At 41.0% G+C, this 18,459-nt stretch overlaps 1 protein-coding gene across 8 annotated transcripts in view; it reads left to right on the top strand.

Moving 5' to 3' along the window:
- KIAA1210 (KIAA1210 ortholog) overlaps positions 1 to 18,459 on the top strand; it is a 45,858-nt gene that overhangs the window by 25,175 nt on the left and 2,224 nt on the right. For 6 of the 8 annotated variants that reach the window (XM_037408582.1, XM_037408586.1, XM_037408588.1 and 3 more), the window contains 8 exons: positions 1,170 to 1,299; positions 3,823 to 3,981; positions 5,032 to 5,097; positions 8,927 to 9,139; positions 10,252 to 10,354; positions 11,452 to 13,044; positions 13,802 to 13,953; positions 14,635 to 14,740. In XM_037408582.1, the coding sequence (XP_037264479.1) occupies positions 1,170 to 1,299; positions 3,823 to 3,981; positions 5,032 to 5,097; positions 8,927 to 9,139; positions 10,252 to 10,354; positions 11,452 to 13,044; positions 13,802 to 13,953; positions 14,635 to 14,740 (2,522 nt within the window). Of the gene's footprint in view, positions 1 to 1,169; positions 1,300 to 3,822; positions 3,982 to 5,031; positions 5,098 to 8,926; positions 9,140 to 10,251; positions 10,355 to 11,451; positions 13,045 to 13,801; positions 13,954 to 14,634; positions 14,741 to 15,879; positions 18,452 to 18,459 lie in introns of those variants that run through there. The other 2 variants (XM_037408589.1, XM_037408585.1) reach the window with 2 other exon arrangements.

The raw sequence follows: 18,459 nt of genomic DNA on the forward strand, positions 1-18,459 counted from the left end.
CTCTTCTAGTTGCTTTCCTTGCAGAAGGATGTTAGCCTTACTGGATTTTTCTTGTGAAAGTTCTGTTCCTAATCATCCCGTTACCCACATTAAAACTTTCAGAGACAATGAACATTGCCTGCATGGCAGTTGAGTGAAAGAATCCTTGTAGCTTGTGAGTTACGAGGCTGGTGGTCAACAACGTGAGAGTATTCTCTGTTGTTTTCCAGTTAAATTCTAGAATAAGATCCTGGTAGAGGCCATCCTTGTGTCTTTTGGACAAAGTAATGTACAGACAGTGTCTGCCTATGCTGGTGGAACTTGGTGAATAAAAGATTTGGAGCCTGCCTTGTTGTGCCACCCAAGTGCATAATTTGCCCTGCAAAACTTAATAGCCCAGCCCCAATCAATCTTAATTGATTACAACTCAGTTAACAGCTGTTGTGGGAACTCATCAGTGCTTCACTTGGCTGAACACCCAGTGAGCATATATCTTAACCCAGTGAGCAGGAATATCTTAACCTGGGTACTTTAACTTGACCACGTACAGGTATGTAACTATGGCCATGGACGCTTGTCCCCTCTACATTTTTTAATATGCTTAGGATCTGGTGACGTTCATGATGCAGGTGAATGGAACTGTTTTAATTGCTGGACCTGAGAGGATTTGACTTGTTTGTTAATTAGCGGAATTACATTTTCTGCCTGCATTTGCAGGAAGGGGAAAGATAATCCACGATCTTTGGCAGGTATGACACACACCAGGCTGCAAAGGTTGTATCCTGAATGTCTCATGCTAGGCACGTTGCTACCAAAGGAGGGCAGGGGACTCATGTTGCCCTCCTCTGTGCTGTAGACATCTTTCAAGGTGGCATACATCCAACTAGATCCCAGTATCTGACCTAATCACCCTGGATTCCCTCCCTAGTCCACATAAACTGACCTGTGTGTTCAATGCAGATGCTCAACACCTGCATTAGATCAGCATCCTAAAAAGTGGGTTTTCCTCCCTCCTGAGTATAAAAGGAGCTAGCAGTGACTACCTTAGGCAGTTAACATGCACAGATCTGAAGTTAAGTGAGATGCATCCCACCCTGGCATCTTTATGATCCTTCTGCCCTGGTGAAGTAGTGCAGGGGAGTGTTGGAGGGCTGTACCCAGTGCACTGACCACTCTTCCTTCCTTCCCAGGCCCAAAGGAAGCATGGGAAACAAAGCCTTGTCCCATGACAGCGTCTTCATTTTTGAGTCTGCACCAGGAAATGTGGCGGGTGACACGTTGTCTCAGGAAAACATACCTGGAAGAGTGAAAGCTTTGCAGGTGAGGTCACTGCCCCCTCATTAATGGTGCTGCTCTGTATTAGCTCTCTCCTAGGAAACTGTTGCTTGATTCCTCTGCTGTGTGCCTTAAGATTTTGTTGACTAAAGTGTCCAAAGCCAGATTCACTACTTTTGGATCTATTCTGCCTCTTGGAAGCTGCATCTTTGAGCAGTCCCAGTGCTTTCAGCCTTGCCCACGTCTCAGTGTGTGACATGAATCCAGCTCATGGACTCTTGGAAACTTTCATTAATGAGCATTTCCTCTTCCAATGGGATTTCCATTCTGAACTTCATAGCTACTGCTTTTGGGTTAAGGCCATTTATTTATTCTATAGCATGTCCTTTGCACTGTTATTCTTTATATATTATTCTTTTTGGCAGTTTCTGGCTATGTTGTTTTCACTAGCTAGCACCAGCAGCTATGTAAATGTGTGGGATGATGAATATGTCAGGGCAATCTTAGTGACAGCTTTATTTATATCATTATTCTTCCGATCTCTGCCAGCAAAGGATACTGTATTCTGCTGGGTCATTTCCGTCTTCCAAAGCACATACTGAACCCTCGCTGACAGCTCCCTTATCAACTGTTGGTTATATTAATTACATTTAAGTAACAGCCCAGCTCAGAGCATTGAGATAAAAGTTTAAGGTTTTTCCAGAGTCTGAAAACAAACTGTTGATAAAGCAGCCAAAAGCCATTGAAATTCTTCCTTTGCTCAGTGTGAGCTTCATGTTGCAAAACCCAGTTGCATCACATGTTAAGTAACAGAAGATGCACAGAGGGACTTGTTCCTCCATAAGACTGCAAAATAGGCTAAGCTTCAATTCAGGGTATTTTTTGCATAACAATAGGAGTAGCAGGAGAAATCATGTTTATATATGACAGAACTTTGTCAGGGAAAAAAAGCTCTTTTCATGCTATCTCTAGTCTACTGTGCCCTCTCTTCATCTGTCCATCATCCTGTGTGTTAATACAATACCACCAGCACTATTTTTATAGCCATAAAAGACAGCCTTTTTCTGTGAGCTTGACTCTTGCCAGAATAAAAGCCAAGCACTAATAAAAGCTGTTACTTTCTTAGCAATGTAAATTAACTTCTACCGGTAGAAGACAGACTGTAGATTCAGAGTTTTCCCCACAACACTTTGCTGTCTGCATGTAATAAATTTAATAAATCAAAGATGGGAAGTTGTGAAAAGAGAGAAAAGCAAAACTGACTTTCTATTTTCTTTCCCGTGAAGTGCACAGGTATGTCTTATGTCTTGTTTTGCCCATATATTGCAGTCTTTGTGCAGTTTGTCATCAGTTTGTCCTGCTTTTGCAGCTCTTTTGCAGCTGGTATCAGTGATACTTCTCTGTTGTGGGTAAGAGAGTGAGAAAGCTGTTTGAAATGGGAGACTGGTGGATTAAAGGGTAACATTGTGCTACCCTGCGTGGTTGTTAGATCCATAGGAATTAACATTGCAAGTGAATCTTGCTGAATAAGAATGTCAGCTATTTAGATCTGTTTTACAGAGATATAAATGAATTCATAGCTTGCAGAAAAGCACAGAATTGGACCTAGAATTTCCCAGTCTGGTTTAATAAGCAAAGAAACAGAAAAAAAACAGGTCTGCATATTTATCTTGGGAATATTCAGTCGAGACATTTTTAGTTGAAGGACAAAGTTTTGCTTCAGACCTTGTTTCTGTTCCAGCTTTGACATAGCTGACAGACTTAAGCCAAGAATTTTAAGAGTGGTGTTTCCTGAGATCTGAACTTTTTTAGTTTGAGAGAACATCTGGCTGCTTGTGAGGTTGCAGACTTTGTTTTATTTTTCTAAGGTCAGAGCCTGCCAGAGCATTCTTTTGTGCAATCTTGGAAAAGAATCCCCACACTCCTGTACAAACAAAGTTGTTCCTGGCTGCCATTATCATTCTTGCTGTAGGCAGGACCAGGATGTGATGCTGGGGAAAATTAACAAGCAGTTCATTAGGATGGACTAGAAACTGAATTAAATTGTGTTTGTATAAAAAGTGGGACTCAGCTACTTGTGTGGTAGAGGGTGGTGACAAGCTCTCAATATCTGGAAGGGCTTTGTAAAGGAAAGCTGACCATATAAACCTGGGGCTGAGAACTACTGACTGACAAAACTTTGTGTGACTATTTGGAACATTCAAATACATGTAATTATTTAAAGAATATTTAAATCTAGAATTTTTAATGTTTTAAATTTAAACTGAGTTAAACTGCTGTAAGTTTTCTGGAATGGTGAAATTTCTGTCTTTGGTAACTTACTGAATAAAACTGATAGTGATTTTAATTTTGTACCAAAGCTAGTTCCAATGATGGGTCTTTCATGAATATAACTACATAAGATTTTATTAATGGCTATTTTCTGTAAGCAGTCTGTTTCTTCAAGTATTTTTGTTAACAAATAGATTCTGCATGCCTAATGGAAGCACCTGGGTTAAAAGTGTCCAAAATGTCCTTTATAAATAATGCCATTAAAAGTCTATATTCTAAATTTCTTTTCAACCACAGCTTCAGTTGCAGCCGAACATCAGACTTGGATCACCTCCTCTTGTTATAATTGGAAAGAAACTGGAAGATGCAGGTGCTGTTTCTGAAGATGATGGTTTACCTAGAAGCCCTCCTGAAATTTCAACCCTTCATGAAGTTCTGACAGATTCACCAAGCAAGGTACTATTGTTATGTCACTTCAGTGACCACCTGTACAGAAAAGATAAAATCTGTTTGGAGAACAGGAGGACCTTTTTGCTTGCTTGTGATAAAATCTGATGGTACAGATCAGCCAGAACTAGAACAAATTGCCTATGTGGATCGTGGACTTGTCACTATGAGGGTTACTTAGGAAGTGTCATTACAAATACCCTTTCAGAGTACAATTTTTTATGCTTTTATGTAGACCAATGCTGGGGCAGTTCTGATCTAAATCATTAGGGGAAGAGGAGAGAAAGTCAGTTGATATGACAACTGTCAGTGCCTTTGGGCAAGGCAGTCTTTCCTGGCAGGTCTGTATGACAGAAAGCATAAAAAGTCAATTATTTACGGGTGAGTGTTGTGTTACTGTGACTGTTCTGCTTCCAGTCTGAGAACAAGCTGAGGTACTTACGCTGCACGAACAAACTTTCCGTTTTCCAGCTTCAAAGAGCTGGAGAGATTGGCAGTTTCCTGCACCTGTGAAATGGAAAGAACTTTTAGGTGTTTTAAAGCTAGTGAGGAAAACAAAAATAATGGGGACTGCAAGAGAATCTTAAACAATTACTGGTTTTAGAATGAAATAGCTCAAAACTAGGGCAATATTAGTTGTATTGACAGGAAAGTGACAATGCTGTAAGTGAGGACAACAGGTCTTGGTGGGACTCAGAGGGAGTTTGGGTTATCTTAAGAATTGCCTTCTCACAGCAGATGCATGATTTTGGACTTGAGTGAACATGTGAGCATTTGTAAATTTGAATATCTTAAAACAATAAGCCAAAATAACTTTATAAAACATATCGCCTCACGCGGTCAACCTTCATGGCATATCTCATAAGCAAGATAAAGCTCCCCTGCTTTCTGTTTGATCCCCAGTGAACAAATGAAACTTACTCTATGAGGCAGGGACTCGGTGACCCTTCCTTTATCTTTCCTTTTGTGTTTTCTCATAATTAGCACTGGATATCCAGTCCCAGATAATTCAATGTGATACTTTCCTTGACTTACCCTCTTCCTTATTTTATCCCACAGTCCTCCAACCCTGTTCAGCGTCATAGCTCTTTGAGTTTAGGCGGGACAGACAGTGAAGATGAACAGGTAAATAGCTACTTTTCCTGCTAATAAACTTTCCTGAGACAGCATGTGTGGTGTCTGTATGGACCCAGTACAATTTTATTTTTTTTTTTTTTTTAAATCTGTTCCGGGTACAGTGTATCCTAGCAAACAATTCATAAACACTCCAGAGTGATGCAAATGATACTGAAAATATACCTCTCTCAGAGTTTTGAATAAGAACCAGGTAGAGGCAGAAATCTACTGGTAGGTGGTTTGTGTGAACAGCATAGTCAGCTTTGTGACACAGTATGAATCTGTAAACTTATACAACAGAAAATTGAAGAAGGCAAAGCACTTCAGTTCCATTTCCATGTCCCAGAGCCCCAATACCCAACAACAGCAGTAGTCTAATTTAAACACCTGCCCATCAGCAGTGGCTTGTAGGCAATGCGCTGCATCTCTTATCATGGGAAATAATTGCAGTATCAGCGCTTTCTGACACCATGTATTATACAGGAAAAGGTCTGTGTTAATTTGCAGTTTTCTTTGGATGATAAGTGACCATCAGAAGTATCAGGTTCTCCTGTCAGACCAACACAATCTAAACCTTGACCAGCTTGGAAAAATTTACAGTCTGTCCCTGCCGCTTGAAGCTTAATTAGTTCCTGCCCATCTCACGCTTTCAAGACAAGCCTGCAAGATTTGCTTGTATTGGCTTTCTCCAGTGTTAATATAATGTCTAAAAGACGAGTCAGACCACATTTATGCCAATGAGGTCTTCAAATGCCAGTGACAATGGCAGCTGCCGCTCTGGTAGAGCTGATTGGTTCATGGAATAGTCCTTGTCTAGCAAGGTAATCTGCCACAGAGCTGAGAAGGGGAATAATTATGGGTCCAGAACAGCTACAGGTCTTTTTAGCCCAAGCTTTGCAGTCTTCCATACAAAATCCCTGTTTGAAAAGCTCACCAGAGAGAACAAAATCTAACCCTTTGTGAAACTGAGACTAGCCCACACGTAAAGGGGAGGTAGCAGGGTATGTAGAAGATTCCTCCCTGATTAAGAAGGTCTTAAGCAGCCAGGGAAGGACCTTGAGGGTCAGTTAGTGCCAGTCCCACTGCTAAGGAAGCTTTCCCTTTCCCTCTCTCTTTGGCCAGCCTTTGAGAAGGAAGAGAGCAACCTTTGGGCAAGGCTAGCTCAACTTTCCTATCTGTGGTTGAGATCAGACACTCTCCCGCTCAGTTATTCCTAGATCTTTTCCTTTAGGGATAGAAAGATAAAGCAATGTCTCCCCCTCATAGCAGATTACTAGTCACACCACTTTAGAGGCCCAAGTGATCTAGGTAACTTGGAACGTAATTATTTTTAGTAATTTCTTTTATATATTTTATCTTTACTTCAATGTACATTTTATTAACTTATCTCCTGTCTTATATTTTGAATAAAATGCTCCATTTTTGTAAGCCTACATTCTGTTTTTCCTTACAGTGCAAAAAGCCCTTTTCTATCCAGTTCTGAAGCTTTTGAGCCCTTTCAGTGTTACAACCTCATCTCTTACAAGAAAGAAAGGCAGGGACAGGAGAAAATTTTTTTCTCTCTTCTGTATTGCACAGGATTCCCCACTTAAAGTGTCTTCATTTTTCTTCCAAACTCACTAGGAATCTGGCTAGCTTCTTTATAGTATCATGTATGTTCCTTTACCCAAATACTTTTCTTAGTCAGGAGCCTGGCTTAGCAGAAATCTTGCCAAGATGTTTAAATGAAATAAAAACCCTTTTCCTAAATAATCATCATTTTTTGCAGTAGCGTTTGAAACTATGTAATACCAGCATTTGAGCTAGCAGAACACAAATTATAAACTGAAAAATCTCATCCCAAAGATGAGGACAATTGTGAAAAGCGCCAAGAAATCTACACCAGTTATTCCATTTAACAGTGTTGTACAGGAATATAGTAAAGAAAAAAGAGGATTTGAGCCTAAGCAATCTGAAGTTACGCACAGTGTAGTAGTTTACATTTTACCATTGCATGGATCTTGCTGAGATGATGGTTAATTCATTTCTTTTCCCTGTGCTGCTTCACTGGGATTTCCAAGAGCTTCACGCTGCTGTCACCTCTGCGTGAAACACTGCTGTGTTATGCATGTGACTTCTCAGCGCTTTCCACATCTATGAAGACCTACTTTCTGGCTAATCTAAAGCTAAATGTGAGGCTATCACTCAAAACAAGCAGCAAGTGACTTCGCAGAGACATTAGCCAGCATTACCCTGCCTTTTCCAGATAACCTTTATGGAAATCTAACTTCCTTGTTGGCATCTTCAACCAGGACTGATTAAAACCAAAACAGGGTCTCAGCTCGTGGGGCTGGCACAAACACTTTTCAGGAAATGGGTCTCCTAGCTGCAGCATTCTCCTTGTGCAGGCTCCTGCATCTGCCCAATAACCAACAAACACCAAATCTATCTTACACTTAAACACTGATGTGGAAATCTTGTGTCTGCTGCGCTGTCCTTGAGAGAAGTTACCAACTGTCAGTGTGCAGAGACAAAAATACCTGAATCCTCAGTGGAGTAGGGAATTTGCTGTTTGTGTACAGCAGTAGCTCAGCTGCAGGTGTTTTTATATTAAATAAGCACAACCGTCATTTTATAATTGAAAGGCAGAAGAACTTGTATGTAGAAATGAGTAACAGTGTTACTGTTTTTGTAAGTTCTTATGATCCTTCCAGGTTTATCATTAATCTTGTAGAATTATAACAGTAATTAGCTTATTTGCTAGCTGTGTTCTTCTTTCTGTCTTTCATAGCATGTAAATTTTTCATGAGAAGAGTCTGTATCTGTCATAATACATTCTGTTGTGGTTTATTTCAGATCTAGGAACTAAAAAAATTCAATGGAGTATAAAGGAATTGTTTTTAGTTATCTTAAACACAAAGCAATGTACCTAGACAATTTTTGTAGCTCAGATAGGAAGATATTTTCATTATATTTAAAACTTCATCACCATACATGTTTTAAATGCTGTGTTATATCCTAAGCCTAAATAAAACTAAAATCTGAATGCCAAGTGCAGTTAAATGGCTGTGTTTCACCTAGCTTTATGGCCAAAGCCAAAATAGGAGGTACGTTACACTGAATGAAGCTTGTTTGGCATGTCTGTGAAATTTTGCCAATGTTCCAACGTCTGGTCTATGTTTCGAAAGCAGTAACACAACGAACCAAACTGCACGTTTAGGGGTCCCTCTACAAACAATTATGTTAACCCTTTATTTTTCATAGCATAACTTAAGGTTACTGCTGTTTAGATCCCCAGAGCAGCATTGCTGCAAGGGTGAGATCCGCATCACTGTCTGGAAGATGGTTCTGGGATACTTGTTGGAGAGGAGCATTTGATTTTCCTGGGAGAGTGGATATTAAAAGAGCAAAGTGGCTTTAGTAACTTTCTTAGAAATACAGATAATGAGGAGCAAGCATCCCTGCTACTTTTGTGGCTTTTTAATAATGTACTCCTGCAATGTGTCACATTGTTGGGATGAAAAAGCAGCTATAAAAACTGCACCAGTGTCTCCTGCTGGTGTATACATATATTGCAAATGGTTTTCCGGTTAAGAACTGGGAGGGGGACAAGCTGAGGCTCTTACTGTGGGAGAGGCAGAGACAGGAATTTCTCACTTTTGTGTAACATACAGCTGAACACACAGAACTGAGTAATTTCTATGCAGAGACGACATTAGACATGCATTTTAAAGTGAGGATTTATGTCCAGAAATACAGCCATTTCAGGCTTCTGAAGTGGAATGAGCTAGGCAAGGAATTGTTTCAGAGATGTGGGGAAGCCAAACAAAACGTATAGTGACGTGTTTGTGTTTTACAGATACCTTCTGGAGCTTCCTCCAGGCCCATCAGTCCTTCATCCTCCACCACTCTGGGGGCCCCCAGCTCTCGGGGCAGCAGCTGCCTTCCTGTTGACTTCACCATCCCTGCCAGTCCCCTTGGCTGCCTGGACACCTCAGCCGCCAGGCACAGGATTGCCATAAACCCACGGAAACAGAAAGGCTTTACCAACAAGAATCAGCAAACTCCCCAGGTAAGTTTTCTGGGGAAGAATCACTGCGCAGAAGGAAGTGGATATGAATTTTTAACTGTTACTTTAATATTTATTTCTTCTTCTTTCCTGTCCACATTCCTTTACTTTTTTTTTTTAATCTTCCATTGGAAAATGGGAAACCACCTATTATCCACCAACCAACCAACCAAAGAAAGACTCAGAAAACTTCATTATCATGGGAGCTAAAGAAAAGTGCAGCTTTGGTTTTTCATTATTTAGCCAAAAAGTTTGTGGGTTACACTTCACTTGTAAAAGCATTTCTGTTGTTTGAAAACCTAGTTTTCAGTTTTAAATAAGCTTAAATCTATTTCTACAAACTATTTCAGATTAGCTTTAACTTTATTCTTTGTTTGTCAAAGGAAAGACTGAAGGACTTTGGGAAGGAATGTGGCTCTGCATGTGGGAAATTAGGATGAGATGCTTCTCATCCTGGCTTCTAGGAAACACATTGTGAAGGTGAAGTTCACCAGATTGAAAAGGTTATTGATCTGGAGCATAACAGAAATAAGGAGTTATGCTTCTCTACTGCATGTTCACCTCTCCATCAGAGAATCATGCACAAAAATCTGTCCTGGACTTAGAAGTGCACTGCCCTGAGAAAGGTCGAGAGGAGCGCGACAGGGGAATTCAGGATGAGAGTAATATAGAATGAGGTTTCCTTGAAATTTGGGCCTTATGACATCTTTGCTGGATATTCTTTGTGCTGCAGCTGGTGCAACTGCTGAAGAAAAGCTAATTGTGGAGAGTCAATCAGAGGTACCAGAAGCGGTGGTAATGTCTCTTCTCAATGGCTTGGTCTGTTCTATGCCACCAGTTAGCTTTGGTGATGTCTTAAAAATGTACTTGTTCACTCAGAATATGTCAATCCCAGAATGTTTCAGATTCAAGAGACATCAGTGGGCTGCATTTGACATTTTAAACACGAATGATTTCTAGGTTCTTAACTGAAATAGTACATTACCCACAGTGTTGGTAAATTACAGGATGGGGGTTTTGCGTCTATGTTCTGAGTATTCATAAACATGTGTGTGTATAAAATACATTTTTTGTGCATTATTCTTTAATTAAAAGATATTACTGCACATCATTAGGTGGAAGAGCTGGAAAGTGAAGCATGTCTTCCTGCAACTCCAGAAAAGAAGGGAAATTCGACAGAATTACTTGCAAATGACCAGCATAAAAGTGATTGGGAAGGTAATGAAGACTTATGTATTGCTACTTTGGGTCCGTGAACTCTTCCCTATAAAGCTGACAGGACCTATTTGCATTGTAAGTCCTTTCAAACTAGGCATCTTTTGGTTTTATATCATAAAACCAGTCCTGGCTGTTGAAGTGTTATGATGGAAAAGTCATGTACTCCACTCAACGCAGTGGTGCTGAATGGTGAGCTTTGAGAGCAGCATTGAAAAATACATGAGGTGAAAGCTGCATGTTCAGAAGTACCTGTGTGCTACACAGTTGGCTAGAGCTCGTTGACTGGGGATCTGAGTTCTGTGATACTCAGAAAAATGTTAACCTCAGCATTATATCTGTTATGTGTGTAAGGTGACTTTAATTGGCTTGTGTTTACTATATCTTCCTTTGCCACCTCCCCTCTTATCATGTGAATAGTAGTTAATTGCCAGTGGTAACACAGTTGTATCTTTAAATTCTAAAAACGAATGAAATTTCTCCAGAACAGCACTGAAGACTTTTCTCTTTAACACTGCATTACAAATGCACTGGCTGATGATAAGGCTATAGTGTAGTGGGAATGTTGACACTTTGTTGTCAGGGCGGACTCAGGACCTGATGCTGTCACACATCAGAGTTACTGTGTGTGCAGACACATCTAAGCTATCCAGATGTTCAGCAGCCCTGCTGGAGCTGCAGGAGGAAGAGCTACCTGATGCTAAGATGTTCTGCTGAAATACAGAAAATCCTCCAGATCATTCTAGACAGCTGCTCTAGGCGCACACATGAAGAAATGTCTAGGGAAATCTGGCTGGTAGTCTTAGAGGTAGTGGTATGCACAGAAAAGAACTGAAGAGCAACTGATTTGGTACACTTAAGCAGACAACAACTTTCAGTCATTCCTGGGATTAGATATGTTTGAACTAAAACCTTTATAGTCTCCTCACTTGGACAGCCCATTTCTAAATACACTTTCGACAGCCTTATTTATCAGGCAATGGTGCCGACACCTGAGGAACGTGTGCTAAATGACTGCACTAACTGGAATGAATTACTGATGCAGATGGTGCTTGTATGGTAACCTTTAAGTGCACACTCTTTTCCTGTGTTTAATATAGGATTATCAGCCCAGGTGGGGTATTGTGCAAAGGGAGGTGATCCTATGGAGACAAAAGGTGTAAGAAGTCCCACTGATGCTGCCCGTGACTCTCATGATTCCACACTTGTGGCAGAAGACTCGTGTGCTTTGCTGCAAGAGGATACATGCCTCCCCAGCATGGACCATCACTATAAAGCAGCTGCACCCCTTCTGAAACCTGAGTCTTCTCCAGTGAGCATGGAGGAGCACCACAGTGCAAAAATGTCACACTGTTCAGATGAGTCTGCTGATGAATTGACATTACATCAGCAAAACAACAATACTGAAGTATCTACATTTCCAGAATCACAACAAATTGGAGTAGAAGCTGTTGTGTTTCCAGACATAGTAGCAGCTGACTTGTTTAGCAATGGTGTGGAAACAGAGGGCAAGGATATATTGGCAGAGGTTACACAAAGGTCCTCAGTAAATTCTGTGGACCCAAACATTAAAGACCAGGAAAAGGGGGATCTACTGTTTATTGGCAAAGTAGAAGCCTGCTTGGGTACTATTGAGAATCAGTCCAACCACATTGTCTCAGGTACTGCGCCAGGCCCTTCACAGATTGTGGTAATTGATTCAGAGTCTTCTGACATCAAGACGGTAGCTGTTTTGAAGCCTGAAAACAGCTCAGTAAGAAGAAATGACAAAGAAACTTGTGAAAGAATGGAATTTCAGTCATCCAAAGGCAATGCAGAAAGATTAATAGACACTGCTGCATTTATCTTGGAAGCAGGTTGCATGCTACCTCCCAGTAAATTGGAAGTATGTTTTAAAGCAGAAACTGTTCCTGTTTCGAAGGGTAACCAAGGCAGTCAACAGGCCAACACCTCAAATATTTCTGAAAGACTTTCCATTGGATGTCTTGCCTCTTCCAGTTTGGCTGGCTTGAAGAGTAATATCTCTTCCGCTGATGACAGTAGGGAGTACCAGATAAGCAGTACAGCTTCTCACAGAAAAACAGTGGAAGACAGTCCATCTTCAGATGAAAATGTTAAAACTCCACGGAAGACTGCTTCTGCTAAACCAGTCAGATTTACCATTGCACCAGCATGGCAAAGATCTCTTTCAGGGGGTTCAAATTCAAAGGAAGATTCCTATACCAGAAGTTCCCCAACGTCCCCTATAAGACCAGAGTTGTTTGAAGGTATGATGAAAGAACACACACGTTTTGATGTAGTCATCCAGGAATCGGCAAAAAACAGCTCGGGTAGATTTGATCGAGATTGTAAGGACAGTGATTTTCATTTGACTTCTGTGGAGTGGGCTGACCATGAAGCACAAAACGTTGAAAACCCATTTGGGGTCAGACTAAGGAGAACATCTTCTTTACTCAAATACCAGAGTGAAAGCCGTGCGGAATCTCCAAAGTTGATCCCCTCAGCTGTTCCTGTTGCTGCTTCTGCTTCAGTTAAAGAGGATCAGAAATTGGTGGGCACTGGGAAGCCACCTCTGTGCTTTCCTATCAGCCCAAAATCGTTTGTTAAAAAAACAGATCTCCTAGAAGACAAAAATTCTCCCAAGACAAGATCAGAAGAAGTGGCAAAGAAGCAAAATGGTCATAAACCTTCAGGTATTTTATGCTGTATTTTTACCCAGACATTGTAAATAACAGTGGTCATGTAAGAACCTTGGCAGAATGGAAAACAAAAGATAAAAGTCCTCTTGACAAGGACCAAATTCAGCCTTGAGTTTGTCAGCACTATAATTTAATTGGCTTGATGACTTGGCCAGTCAAGAGAATTCTTGACTTATCTTAATGAAGGGTGTGTTCCAGCAAGAATAACAACAGAGTAATAGCTTAAGGGCCTCTGAAAGATTTCTGGTGTGACCTACTTGCACATATAGTTGGAGTTTTAACACAGCTTTTTAAAACTTGCTGCTGTTTTGTAGTTAATTTTCCAGACTGCAGCAGCTAAAACCTTAACTAGGAGTTGCATTAGGTGTGATTTTTTTCTACAGTCACTTCATTTAAAATATTTAAAAAGTGAAAAGGCAGCCTGTATTTAACGGCCTACATGAAAAAATAATGGTTATCATGCTCATTTAATCTGCAATGTAAGGATGTTGTTTCAAAGGCAAAATCCGGTTCACAGTGGTCTCTGTGGGAGTTTTGCCATTGACTTAAACGGAAGCAGAGTCAGGTCAAAAACTCCAGAATAAACAGAAAACAGTTATTGCCAAGGACAAAATCATCAGGGAAGGTAATTTTATCTCCGCAGTGTTCAAAGGGTATTACAGATGCTGAAGGATTTAAAACAAAAAACACTAGCTTTAGACGGACTTGACCTAAAAATCCCTTCTTTACTTCAAAAATGCTTCTTTTGTAGAAAAAGTCTCCTCTCCACATTTGGAAACAGCTTCCTCTGAACCAGCTTGGGTCTCCATGGCAAAACTAAAACAAAAGGGTTTCCAGGATCACCCTCTTGCCAAAGAACATAAAGCTGAAGACAAAGCTATGACCAAAGTGGATCAAGAGGAGGTAGAGTACCAAGTAATTTTGCATGGCTGTGAATCGTGCACCAGATTGCCTGGGTACTTTTGCAAACCACTCAGTATCATCTTCATGGGAGGTATATTGTGAGCACTATTTGGAGAGAGGTTTTAAAGACTGGCCTCTCAGATGTATTGAGACAGAAATGATGCAAGTGAGCAAACACATGTACGCTGTCACAGTGATTAGTTTCAGAGCTGGATCTTCCTATATGTTCCTTTGCACTACTCAAACCTGAACCTTTTCAGAGCTTGCCTATTGCCCAGAATGTACTTTTGTAGCCCAAGAGCTACTTTGAATTGCATTAGCTTCCTCAATATTAGTGACCTATAGGCTGCATTCTCTGCTATGCTTTGGAGACTGTGTACTGAAAGTTTGACTTTTCCACTCACGCTTGCACAAGTTTTTTGTGCAGCTTGGGCAAGTTCCTCAATTCTCTGTCTGTAAGAGAGAAAGATATCTTGCCTGCACGTGAAGTAACCCTGTATTTGTAGCAGCTGTCATCCTTCTTGCCTTCTCCGTCTCTCCCACAGGATGTCCCCAGCCACCCTGGTCTGGCTCTTGCTGCATTTCCACAGTCAGGCTTAGAGATGTTGCCAGGGGGAGCTTTATGAGTGCCAGTGGCCAGCGAGTTTCTTAGTTGCATTATTTTCTCTCCTCCTTTTGTAGCAAGGGATCTGTGCTAGTGAGAACGTATTGAAGAAGAATATGCCTTCCAGCTTGAACTCTCAGGACAGAAAAACGCAGACAAAGACCACTGTGTCTGCTGCAGCAGGTACTCTCTTTCTTTGTATCTTTACATAGTTTACACCACTAAGTGGTGTGGGTGACAGGTAATGGAGGGGGAGATAACTACTTTTTTGATAATCAGCATACTGTATGTAAAGCTTGTTCAGACTATAGTTTGCATATAAGTCAACGCTTTGGCTTGCTTACTTAACAGAGAAAGCAAGTGAGGAACTTTTATCTCCACTGCCAGTTCGTGGAATGACATATAAATTGTATGGTTATTTATTACTGGCAAAGGTCAGTACTAAAGAATAGTGGTTGAAGTTGGAAAGAGTCCAGAAGAGAGCAGCAAAAAAGGTCAGGTCTTCTAGACCTCTAGTCAGCCAGGAATTACTGATGGGAGTGGAGTTTAGAGAAGACAGCTTCATTTGCTGCACAGGACAAGACTAGTCTTTATGGCCTGTGTGAGCTTAAAATGCACCCAGGGAGGTTTAGCTTCAACATTAGGAAATACTTTCCAACAATAAAAGTGGTGAAGCGCAGAATAGCATAGGTTGCCTGCAGAGCGTGTTCAGTTGCCATTGTGGGATGTGTTTAATAGATAAACATGTATCAAGAATAATGTAGGCAGAGACAGTTCCCCCCTCAGGTGAGCACAGAGGCTGGATGGCCCCTCTCCTGCCTGTTAGCTGTGTTTCTCAGCTGTGATTCTCTGTAAGACAGATGCCGCGGGAGAGTGTGACTCAGACATCGTGACTCACATACCTCTTCCAAGGCTACTGCTGGGCTGCAGCATATCCCTCCCTGCTTACTCAGTGTGGTGCCAAACCTCAGAGACACGCTCCAGCTAGATATAGATAAGCTGGTTCTTTAGCTCTAAAAGCATATTGTGCTAGCTGAAAGCTATTGATTTCAGATACTGCCTAAGAAGATAAGAAATGCCCCATTGTGTCAGAGCAGTGGCTTTTCTGTTTCAGGTTGCTGACACTGTCAGTAAGAGATACTGTCTAGAGAGAGTGCATGCACCTGGCCACTTTGCCCTTATAATGCACCAGCATCCAGAAATGTTATATTAGAGATATTAGGGTTACCTCTGTGCCTGCTCCCTATGGTAGCTGTTTATAGAGATGTTATCCAGTTTTGAATCTACGGGTCCTACAAAATAGGATTTCTCCCTTACTACAGGTAGCTGACCAGCTGAAGATGTGCACCAACACAGAGGCTCTGATGTCAGTTGCCAGCTAACTGTGTGTGTGATTAAGATACAATAGTTTTTTAAAAGGATTCTGTTACAGGCCAGCTTTGTCTTACGGTTTTAGGTACAAAGTGAGAGATGAAATGTAAAGAGTCTGAGATTTTTTGCTCAGATTAGAAGGTCTTCCTTTGAAATGCTGGCACAAGCAGACTGGATTTCTGTGTGTTGAAATCATCTAAACCTTGGAATCCCAGCAGCCTTCAGTTAAAATTCAGAACTCTGCAAAGTACTTTGCTACTTGTTTACTAGAACTTACACCACTTGCAGTCCTTGCAGCAGAATTACAGTTTTTCCTGCATCACCTCTTCCCAAGAATTGGCCTGGTTTCCTGACATCCAATGACTGTTTCCTCCCCTCCAGGGATAGCATTTTTAGTCATATTGTAGTCTTCCACTCCTTGAATATCACAAAGAGCTCTGACCAGTGCTGATGGTTAAGGAAAACACTGCTTCTCTACTGCTCAGAAAGCCATGCCCTATTGTTTAGGAAATGTTCAGCACTGTAAGCACAGAAGTAGAAAATTGGGAACCCCAAATGTAAACTCTCCTCTTCTCTGGTTTGGTTCCCATTAGCACAACCAGCCATTTGTCTAGCTGAAGATGCTGGTGGTGGAAAGGATGTAGGTTTAGTATCCAAAAGAGTTAGTAATTTGGATCGTGCTTTTTGGCTTACGTTAACTGTTAGTGGTTTTCTTGACGGACGGTTGAGGTTTCTGTGCAATACATACATCCTGCACACAACTGCAAGAGCCAGGACAGCTCAAGGTCAGCTAAGTTTAGAAGAGAATTCCAAGCAATCAGATTCTTACTTCACTGACTGTGACTGTTTTGTTACTGCTGTGTGGAAGACCATGTCATAACCAAGGAAAGATTACTTGGCTTGCCTTTTCTCTCTCCCACTTCATCCTAAGAATGGTGGGTTTGTTCCAGAACCTATCTTCCCTCAAATAGGCATGAGCCACCATTTTCAGGTTTCGTTTTTACCTTGTGCTGTTGAGAGCATGCAAAGGTCTTTATTGTTGCTTTTGTTTATTATAAAGAAGGAAGTCTCCCAAAACATTAAAATTAATTTTGAAAACAAAAATTTCAGCAACACTTAAATTCTTAGGTACTTCTGAAAAATGACCTGTGTACGTAGAGCTGCACCCTGTTTTTAATGAATTTGATACTTTCTACAGTATTCCTAAGTATAGCTTGCCTCCTGCAAGAACTACCAATGAGCCAGGGTTTTTAAAGACCAGAGACCTCCTGAGTGGAGATAAGAAACTTCTTTGACTTTGCTCAGGAGTTTCACTGATGGAACTAATGGACATTTTCTATTGAATTCAGTGCAAGCAAGATCAAGCTTCTTGTACTTAACATTGCTTAAGTCCCCATGTGGCCTCTGTTCTTGTGCTGGAGCACAGTAGCCGCATCGTGCCTGCCACATGCCACACACAGAGTAATCAAGTATGAGAAAAAGCGTGAATTTTCTCCGTTTGACTTAGACGCAGAGATGAAGTACTGCCTGGGTTGAAATGGATGAAGAGAGCATGACATTGAAAGACTTGTGAACCATGTCTTCAGAAATGAGAGCTGCGTCTGTTCAGAGCTGCATTCTCTGAAGCCCTGTTCCAGGCTGTCTGTTTGAAGCCATTAATCTTGAAAATTTTCAAACAAGGTGGATGGAGGAGGCCTTTTCTAAATAGTAACTCAAAGCCATACAAGGAGTGTTACCTGTATTCCTCCATCCTTTGTGAGAATGACAGGCTTGTGTTAGGCTACATGAAGAGGAACGCCTAGCCGCGTCAGAATCCCACCTTCTTGGCTTACAAGCCCAAGAGCATAAAGTACTGGTTTGATCCCTACCTAGTTTTTAATGATATTGCTGGAGCAATATTTGTGCCAACAGTGAAGACTAAAAAAAAAAAAAGAATCCTTAAGACTTCTCAGTGTTGAAAAACATATACCAGTCACTTTCAACCCTGAAGCAAGCCTGGGGTGATATTTTCCCTGCAGATATTTTGTTTCCATTTTCCTGCATACTCAGGAGTCTTATTTCTAGACTTTATTGCACTCACAGAGCAGAATAAGCCTGTGGAACTCCTTGCTGTGCACTGTCATGGAAATTAAGAGTTTGAAAAGATTAAGAAATGTGTTAGCCAAGAATATGAATGATAAAAATACCTGGGGCTATAGTCTCCACATGCTTGAAGAATTTTGAAGAACTTCTTCGTTTATCAGGGCTTAGACACTTGCTGTTGGGACCAAGAAGATTCTTCTATGGGCAGATTATTCACTAACAGTTCAGTATCAGTTCTTCCATTGCAATAGCTAGTCCTTGCTGTTACTGTAGCTGGACCAGATAGTGCTAGCAATACCCAGTTTAACAACTCCTCTGACTTATTTTTGAGTCACAAATATTCCAGGCTGTATAACAATTGCTTTAGAGAGAAGGAAATACTATTGGCAGACGTTGAGTTCTTAACTCTCTAGGCTTCTGATGAGTGATGGATATCTTGTTCTTGGCAG

This window comes from Falco rusticolus, chromosome 14 (genome assembly GCF_015220075.1).
Source record: "Falco rusticolus isolate bFalRus1 chromosome 14, bFalRus1.pri, whole genome shotgun sequence".
Lineage (NCBI taxonomy): Eukaryota > Metazoa > Chordata > Aves > Falconiformes > Falconidae > Falco > Falco rusticolus.